We start from the raw sequence: 9,983 nt of genomic DNA on the forward strand, positions 1-9,983 counted from the left end.
GGGGGGATTAAGTTCATTTTCATGGCAAAGAGGGACTTTGCAATTAATTGCAATTCATCTGATCACTCTTCATAACATTCTGGAGTACATGCAAATTGCCATCATAAAAAATGAGGCAGTAGACTTTATGAAAATTAATATTTGTGTGATTCTCAAAACTTTTGGCCACGGCTGTACATCCTGTTAATGTCTAACCTTAACCTTTAAGATTCACATACTGTGGTAGAAATATGTTTCAGATTTGTCTTATGCATCAAAGGTACAAATATTAACTTAAATTATCCTGCAGTCCAACAAGCAGAAATTAAAGAAATAGTTTCACATTTTTTAATGATCCATATTCAGTCTCTTTGTGAGAATTGGATGAGAAATTTGATACCAATTTCAGGTCTTTACGTTATGCATGAAGCTGGAGCTGGGAGGCAGTTACCCTAGTTTAACATAAAGACTGCAAGCAGAAGGAAATCGCTGGTCTTGCTCTCCCCAAAGTTTATAAATATGCCCACAACACCCCTAAAGCCCCTTTCACACTGCACTAAGCCCCACGCTAAGGGGCTGGTATCCCTAGCCCTGGGCTAAGAATATGTAGCCTAGGGCCCTGAAAAGCCTTTAGGTGTGCTGTGTGTTAAAGCAACGCAAGGAGCTGTGTTAGTGGGGGCCTGTTGCTTCCAGTACTAGTGAGACATAAAATCTGATCCAGGAAGTCCAGCTTAAGAAACAGATCCATGAGTTTTAAGGCATCTCTGGTGCCAAAATGCTGCAAACAACAAATCCCAGTCAGAGGCTTAAGAGGTATTGGTAGCTACATTTTTATACTTTAGAAACAGCCAGGCTAGCTGTTCTTCCTAAGGTTTCAGGCTCTGTGCTAAGCTAAGCTTTTGTTGTCGCAAAAATGCCTGGATCGCTTTGTTTTCCTCTTTTTCTACAGTTTGGTTTTTCCACTGCAGAGTATTTACATGGATACTGGTTGATAACTGGGGATTGTGACTGATAGCTAATGGAAAAAAAAACTACAGCACTATCCTCTTCCTTGTTTTGATTTGTGCAATGGTTGACATACAGTCTTTGTGCAGCCTTCATTTTGGCGGGAGATTGTACCCTGTAGCAGACAGAGTTGCATAGTGAAAGTGAGGCTTATAGGGAACCAGTCTGAATGCTGATGGTGTCATTTTTTGTGGCTATTACACTTCGTAATCTACATTAACTTGATAATGACAAGTTAAGGCATACAGATCTCTCCACTTTTATGCAAAGACAAAAGAGTGGTATTGAACCTCTCATCCAACTCTTGAAAAGAAAGTAACAAAGCTTACTTCCTAAAATGTCAGACTATTCCTTTAATGTGCAGTCCTTGTGCACTTTGGTTGATTAGAACATGGCTTCACTGCTAATCAGAAAATTGAATCAGTTCATACTCTCTCTACATTTCAGAAAGCTGACAAGGGCAACAATTGTGAACCCACAGGCAATCACAGACCAGCTTAGTTATAATCTGTGTGTGGATCAGTCACCCGTTAAATCTCCTCTGGCCCATTGAGGACAGGGTACACCAGTCCAACAAAACTTAGACACACGCAAACACATTAAATCCCATTTCACAGCAGGTCACTCTGACTGCACAGCTTCCTCATTCACATGATTAAAGCTAATGAGAAGAAGTATTGGGGTCTGTTCAGCTTAGCTCAAACAGTCCTATGAAGCCAGACGACAAGTCTCCTCTTCCATTTCATAACTTGTTACTGATCAGTGAAACTGAGTAGCTGCACGAGTAAACGGATATCCACTTAGAATATGTATTAGACCCTGTTTCTTAACACTGTAGCCGTTAACACAGTTCATATTAAAGCTTTTTCTTGATCGTGAATTCCCTCTGAAAGATTCACAGCATTGTAAATACCCTGAAGATTCACAGTAGAAGCTTTTGATGTTAAAACGTTTTACAGAATATCACATTAGTGCTGCATCGTGCCCCATTAAAAGGCCCACTCCAGTTTCCTCTGCATTTCTGTGCAGCCTCACTAGCTGTGGTTATTTTTGGATGTCTCTCTTGAGTCTTGGGAATCCATTTGCAGAGACAAAAAGAATGTGATATCCAGCCCTTTTTAAAATAGCTCTCCTTCATTCAGGTTTACAGACCCCAGAGATAATCCTGACCTCACTGCTGCTGCTGCTGCTCACACTCCATCACCGATCTATTGACAGATGTGTCATGTGCAGTCAGTGTGCAAGTTTCGAAGAATCATATGGGGATAATATCATTGATTTTCTTTGTCATGAATAAATGGGAGAATATTGTTATGTTATTTTGGGTCCTAATGTCTCTGCTCCAATTTGTCAGTGTAAAACATACTGACTGTGTTATCTCTTGTCAGGAAAAGTCAAAGGTGAGCTTCCTGATGGTGGACGGTGCAAGTACTGAGGACAAACCTCTAAAGATCCCCAAGGAAGTTTGGATTCTTGTCAACCATCTCTTCACCAAGTCCTGTGATCAGGTGAGATGGCCACAGCTGATAAAATACTGACTATAACAGATGATATTTATCATGGAGAAGAAATGAGACTGCTGACCTGTGGACATGAGGGAAGTAGTTCATTTATTTTATTTTTGTTGTAGTGATTGTGTTCTGTACCTTTTTATTGGCTTTTTTTCTAACATACAGAATATTTACACAACAATATAAAGACAAAACAGTGAAGACAAACAAACAGGCATTTGCACAAAGTAAAGGCCCAAGGCTCGTCTCATTGTGATGAGCTACAAAGACCGAAGAAGACTAAATAAATGTGGAATTACAGAAGGTGCAGGGTGTCTACATGTCCTTAAAATGTCTTCAAATGTCTTAATTTCAATGTACAACAATAAGGATTTAAAAGTCATTAAATAGTCTTAAATTTGAATTTGTTAGGTCTTAACTACAATAAACATTTTATCTTACTAATTTATCCATTTTTTAAATTTCTTTTAGTGAAAATGAGTGAAAATGTACACTGACTTAACTCACTCTAATCACCACATTCCCACATAACACTTCCCTCTGCACAAGACCACATATATACTACTTGTCTGCAATGCTCAAATAAGTAAAACATGATTTGTCCAAAATTCTGTCTTAAATTTGTTAAGAAAGTGTCTTGAACAGGTCTGAAAAAGCATTAATTTAACTGTCTGGTTCCTGTAGACACCCTGAGGTGGGGTGAGGACGAAGCTTGGCTCTAATGTAATTTATAAATGGTTTACAAATTCTCTCAAAGTTATGAGAGCAGCCACATATGAATTTCAGTTCCTCAAGTTTGGCATGTTTCATCACCTCCCTTAGCCACTGAGTCTAGCTTGGTTGATGAGGTCTAGCATTTGTAACTGTTGTAGAGTTCAAAGCAGTAATACATACAGATGCTTGGAAAAAAGCCTGCTTTGTAACAGGTGGTGGTTAATAGTGTGGTGCAGGAATAAGTCCTAATACCTGGAAATGAGTTAGCATTTTAACAATAAGGGTTCCCTCATCTTGAAGTCAATGGATCTTTAGAATGGGGTTTTGGTTAGATGTCTGAGTTTACTACGCACTTAAGAGACTTTCAAGTTTTATTCTACAAAATAAAATATGTCAGTAGTAGTACGTAACCCACTCATGAACTGTGAGGCTTTTAGGTGTCTCTAAAAAGGCAGTTGCTAACAAGTTGCTAAATGAGACTACAGAACTTTGTCACGCTGACCACAGCGTAACAGCCTCGTTACAGCGGTGACGTTAAGACATTTTGTTTGTTTGCCACAGAGCTTATCTTCTACAGTAATCCAAACTCCAGTGGGAAAATACCATTGGATTTTGGTTGAGAGAACCAGAACTCTATACTCACAAAATAGTGTTTCTCAAAAAAACAACAACCTCAATATACATGATAAGATGTTATTTTAAGGCACGGCTATTGTTGTTTTAAAGGGCTTTTTACAAACAAGTAAGTTATAAGAAATGAACATCAGCGATGCACATAAGACGACTAAAGTGCCTCTTACTGTCTGAGAATGGTCTAATAACGATCTCACTTTCATGTAATCCATCCTGAAAGACCAAGTAAACACATTTAGGCTGTAGCACAATCATATAAGACAAAATATCAAACCATTTATCTCCTAAACCTCAACTTGTTATGAGCTGAGAAACACCGCCTGTTTTCAGTTTAGTGATGATGCATTTTTCAGATAATTCAGTTGGTTTTTAAATGATTTAATTATCTGAGAAAGAACGTCACTTTTGTCAACCCATTAAGGAACGCTTATTTCTCTCAATTCAAAACTGCCAAATCTGCTTTGTTTTGCAAAACAAATTATTAGTGTCGTATTCATGACGGTCAGCACAGATTGTCCCAGAAAAGATGGTCTATTGATGTTTGTTACAAACTACATTACAACTGAAGAAAACAACTTATGTTGCGGAGCCTGTGTGAAGAAGATGTCTGTGTGCAGCAGTGTTCAGGCACATCAGCAGTAGCTGTAGAAACAGACAGGTTTACTAGTCTCCCTGAAGAGAAAAGACTTTGTTTGCTAAGTTAAAGTCCATTTCATGTTTTATTGCTCATTATTTGGTGATTTACGGGCCGCACTTTCAGGAAAACATCCTAAACTTCTATAAAAATGTTTATAAGAAACTTGAGCTGAATTTGTTTGCAGAGCGTCAGACAGAAGACAGAATGTTCTTTCTGTTATGTAAGAAGTTATGTTCATCAGTATTAGTGTTGCACGGTATACCGGTACTAAAATAGTACCACAGTACTAGAGTATTCCAAACGGTACTATACTGCATTTGGAAAATACCGGTACTTTGAAATTGATTCAATTCATTAATTTAGTTAATTTATTTAATTCATTTATGCACACAAACGCCTTTCTTGTTCCTATTGGAGCACAGATTGCGCAAGTGGTGTGTATGACAACACCTGTATAAACATTCGCAGCTGGCGCACGTGAAAAAAGCCAAGAGAAAGTCTGAATCGCAAAGGGAGACAACACAAGACAGCACAAACTTGGTGGAACATTTGAGTTACCAAACCGTGACGTCCGTACCGAGGTACTTACAGAACCATGATTTTTTTGGTAACGTCACACCCCTACTATTTATTGTTCTAAAGGTTTGTATCCAAAAGGACTTGTCCCTTAGGAAAAGTACTGAAGAGTATTGAAAAGTATCAAAATTCATATTGGTATTGGTACATTGGTACGAAACAAAGATTTTGGTATCGTGACAACACTAATCAGTATTTTTCATGTCTTGTAATTGTAAGTCCATGTGGGCTGAGCAGTTGTATGTGCATAACACAATAAATAACTACAGTGAAGTAACTGGGCACAGGTGTTCTTGTGGGAACTGTTTTTAAATGTTCCATATTTGTTTCTGTTTATCTCTCAGGAGGACTTGTTCCAGACACCAGGCCTGCAGGAGGAGCTGCAGAGCATCATCGACTGTCTGGACACCAGCATCCCAGACTCCATCTGTATCCTTGTTGATGAAGCCGGTCCCACAAGCACAGATTTCATTAAGACCCAGTCCTGCAATCAGTGAAATGCCACACAGCACATAAAATAAATTAAAGACACATTGAGTAGCAAAGAGAAACACCTGCATACTAACTAACTCAGCTAACTTACAGACCCTGTTTTTTCTTGGTCATGAGAATGTGTTAGCATTATTATCATGATGATATTAATAGCAGTAATAATAGTAATCAGGAGGTCAGACCCTGCCTCTCAGTGTGTCAGTGTTGTTCCCTAACCGTTGGTGTAGCTGGTTGTAATCACTCTGTAGCCGAGGCTCTGTTGATCTTCTTGGAGGCCTTACCGGAGCCAGTGGTGTGTTACGAACTCTACCAACGGTGCCTAGAATGCGCTCATGACAGCCGCCTCTGCAAACAGGTACAGTGACTACACTTAACATACCGTGTAGATATCCGTATGATGTATACCAGTGAGGCATTGTTTTCTGTTTTCTTAAGGCCTGGCACAAGCCATGTTTTTGCTTCCCTCAAATCTATTGTTGTCAATGTAGAAACACAGAAGGTGCATTTACAAGCACAAGTGTTGCCAAGCACCTGTTTCTCATGGCACGGTGGCTGCACTTTGAGATAAACAAAGTTCAACGTTTGGAACACAGCAGCGGACACCACTTGTCATGTGACAAAAAACAGCCAATCACAGCTGATTGAGATTCCTCTCCTTTCCTCCACAAATATCAGTCTATGTTAAATATGGCAGAAGCAAATCAAAATGCTCCCTGTTAATTGAATTTTACCCCATCCAAATGCAACTCCTGAATAAAACGATGGTCTTGAATGAATTTTAAAGTGTTTTTCATGCAGCTACATGGAAAAGAATGCAGACAGGTTGTGTTTAAGCTCAGCATCATCACAGGATTTTTCTATGTCATGTACTGCGCACAGTAATGTGTATGTCTGACTAATCTTTGTCTACATTTGACAGTTGATCTCGCAGTTGCCCCGGGCTCATCGCAACGTGTTTCGCTACTTAATGGCCTTTCTGAAGGAACTTCTCAAGCACTCACACAACAACAACCTAACAGCCAGCCTCATAGGTAAGAAATTAATGCCTCCTTTCTTAATGTTCACTATATTTTATAGCTCATTAAACAGACAGTTTGTTGTTTATAATATATATCAGTCTCCATTTAGTTGGACAACACAGCACAATGTCTGAAGACACATAAGACCATTGTAAACTGGTTTGTTGTGCGCGTGGCCATGTATGAGCTTGTTTTATTTCCCCACAAATATCTATTATCAGGGTAACAATATAATTTAATTTGATCCCTGTAAGGTGTCAACAACAGAAGCTTCTCTTTTACAATACCTTGATAAAAATGTAATTCGTTAAACAGACATCCATCCGAATCTTTAAAGACATTGTTTTTTTTAAAGCTTTTTTGTTAATATGTGTCAAATCTTATTTCACTGTAGAGCTGTGTGTAGTGTATTGCTTCGCTCAGTGCCTCCTTACCCCACTCTCTCTCTGTCTCTATTTATCATGACACTACTGCTGCAGGAGTGCAAGGTTCACAGAGAGGAGCTCGCACTCCTCAAACACACAGTGGCTTGGCTAACCGTTAGCATCACACTGCTAACCTTACCTTATGGGTTTAACAACTCAGTCGAGCTGTTTGGGTGTCAGTGAGAGTTTGTTGGGATGGGTAAACAGATCGGTGTTGGATGTTAGTTGCTGCTGCTAAAATTTTCTGTTAGTCAAGGATTTTTTACCAAAGACTATAATAGAAGTGGACATGACTGGGACAAAAAGGTGAAGTTAATGCGGAAGTGCCTTACATCAGAATTTTTTTCTAATGGCCAGCAGGGGGCGACTCCACTGGTTGCAAAAAGTCCTGCTGTATTGAGGTCTATGAGCAGACGATTCTGCTTCTCACTTGATTTATTACCTTAGTAAATATTTCCCTAATGAGTTTATAAAGTCATCTTCAATACAATATGATGTTCATTTTGTCAATTATTCAGAGTAAAATAGACAGTACAGCAGGGTATGCTTCAGGGCGTCAGTCAGTCACAAGGGTTGGTTACAGTGACGTGAATGTTTTTACGAAACGAATGTTTAATGTTTGTGTTTACTTGATAGAAGAATAAGTCTTTTTCTTTACCTCTTTGTCCTGTTCTTGTGTTTTAGCTACACTCTTCGCCAGCCTCCTTATCCGACCGCCACCCAACCTGATGGGCAGACAGACACCACTCGACCGGCAGAAAGCCATCGACTTCATCCTGGGTTTCCTTATGGCAGGAGACGAGGAGTAACCGAGGTCAGTGGTGCCTCGTGACGTCAGCCAGGTTCGGAGCTGATTCCTAACCTGGCTTCCTGCTGGCAAAGGACCTGGACTTGTAGGACACTGTGTGGTGTTTTGTCATCTATTGGAGACCAGTGCAGCCGTTTTGCACCCTACCTTCTCACAAACTCTCATGTTCGAGGAACTCAAGACTTCCATTAGAACTGTGATGATTTTACCAAGTGTCATATCTTCAGTTTGTTCACAGTACGACCACTCGCTGGATTGGGAAGCACTTGGGAGACGTTTGAACTGATGCCTTTGCACTTTCTGATGACCTAAAGGCCCCGTGGCTTTAAAACACGAGTCGCCCTAAGCTGACACTTCTTATTGTAGGTGCTCATGCCAAAATAACCCCTGAACAGTGAGTGGTATGAATGTGAAAACACTATGTATCCATAGATGCTAAGAGAAAGACTCGACTACACTAAAGAAAAGGAACTTCCTGAAGTTTTAAGAAGTAGACTGAATAAAGTATAAAGCATTAGATAGTGGGATAATTGTGGAAATGTATCACTAAGAATGTTTAAGCTTAAGATAAATCATGACAATCATCCATTTTATCTGAGGGGACAATATGATCGATATCTTCAAGAACTATTTGTTACCATACTCATTGTATTTTAACTGTTATTTATACATCTCTTCTAAGTTTGCACCATGTGAACAGATCCTGGTTCCCACTACAGTATGGTTTATTTTCAGCTCTGCATTGGTTTTAAAATATTCATCGCTTGTTTTTATCATCCTGTTATAGAAAACTGTGTTGTGATGAATGTGTGCTGTTTTTACGTGACTCCAGCCGTGAGCCTTACATCTCGTTTTGCCAGTTCCTCTTGAGTTACAAAACAAGTCTGTTAACACACTAACTTCCTGGTCAACCGGAATCGAGTGAAGAGTCACCCTCTGTGGTTCTCGATGTCTTAAATGGTTGTAAATAGTGATCGTTTCCCTGTTTCATGGGTATTTGACTGTCGGTACAGTGGTGCAAATCTGTGATGGTGTGTCCTGTTTGTCATGAAGGTGGAACTGTTAATGTCTGTGTTCGTTTACATGTCTCTCTCCTCACTTCTGCCGCATCTTAAAGCTCATTTTTCGTTGTTTGAGGCCTGTGTGATGCCAAGACACAGCCACCATGTTCCTCATGGTATACCCAGATGAGTAATACTCTTGTTTTAAGTGATGCAGCACTTTCTGGGTGCAGGATTTAATGGCTCATTACTCTGCAGGATACAGCCTGTCTTTGTGCACCTTTCTCATTTGTGCCACTGAGGACCTTTTTTTTCTGCAGTCGCTGTTGCAAAACATGTCACAGTTATTGAAATAAGGAACTTCTCTGCTGTGTATAATGAACACTTATTTCCTCTTTTACAGTTTTACCCAAGAGATGTCAGCATTATCTTTCCCAGTCGACAAAAAGATTCACATTTATGACATTAATTTCCCTTCGCTCCTGTAATGTAGTGAAAAACCCCCAGAAGTTTTCTTTCTGAGGTGTTGCAGGAACTTCAGAAGATTAAACATTTGGAGACAATGTGATAACACTGACAATCATGGCGTTCGTAGAAATGCCTGTCGGGCTGATGTTGCTCTATTCTTGCGTAATTTCTTCTGCCTTATTGCCATCAATACACTAGATTCCTCTGTTGGTCTCAATCAAGCCGAGCTTTGCCAAACGCTGGCTTCGGCCTGACGCTGTAGTTCCTGGTGATTCAGATTTGGGAGAGCCATTTTACACTAGCCATTCCTTCATTCACTTTGTCTTCAGAAATACTATCCTCATGATGTCAAACGCAAAATCAATATGAACAGTAACCTCTTATTTTAAGTGTTGTCTTCTGCCACTGTACCAGCTGATGTATTTGTGTGGATCCATTGTGCTTCTCGTCTTCAGTTTTGTCACAATCTGTTCATAAAATTAAGGTACGTGTAAAAGGTACACGAGGAAACACTTGCACCTGTTTTCAACTTTTAAGATTTTTGGTGCTTTTAATTTATTTAACAGAAATAAAACTATGTACAAAGCTGTTTTGTTTTCCCACTCAACACTTGTCTTTTTGTTGACAGCTTCTTATTTAGATAAACAATTGTATAGTGGTCTCTGGGGCTCACTCCTCATGCACATGTGAGATCGTTACTGGCTGATGTTCGCGG

The 9,983-nt window shown here is 39.6% G+C and overlaps 1 protein-coding gene across 7 annotated transcripts in view; it reads left to right on the forward strand.

Moving 5' to 3' along the window:
• Window positions 1–9,857, forward strand: part of ocrl (OCRL inositol polyphosphate-5-phosphatase) — a 24,957-nt gene extending 15,100 nt beyond the window's left edge. For 6 of the 7 annotated variants that reach the window (XM_050042682.1, XM_050042683.1, XM_050042684.1 and 3 more), the window contains 5 exons: window positions 2,373–2,492; window positions 5,400–5,484; window positions 5,775–5,902; window positions 6,467–6,578; window positions 7,676–9,857. In XM_050042682.1, the coding sequence (XP_049898639.1) occupies window positions 2,373–2,492; window positions 5,400–5,484; window positions 5,775–5,902; window positions 6,467–6,578; window positions 7,676–7,800 (570 nt within the window). In that variant the 3' untranslated portion in view covers window positions 7,801–9,857. Of the gene's footprint in view, window positions 1–2,126; window positions 2,346–2,372; window positions 2,493–5,399; window positions 5,485–5,774; window positions 5,903–6,466; window positions 6,579–7,675 lie in introns of those variants that run through there. The other variant, XM_050042686.1, reaches the window with a different exon arrangement.
• Window positions 9,858–9,983: the final 126 nt, after the last annotated feature.

Source organism: Epinephelus moara, chromosome 4 (genome assembly GCF_006386435.1).
Source record: "Epinephelus moara isolate mb chromosome 4, YSFRI_EMoa_1.0, whole genome shotgun sequence".
In the NCBI taxonomy this organism is placed as follows: Eukaryota; Metazoa; Chordata; class Actinopteri; order Perciformes; family Serranidae; genus Epinephelus; species Epinephelus moara.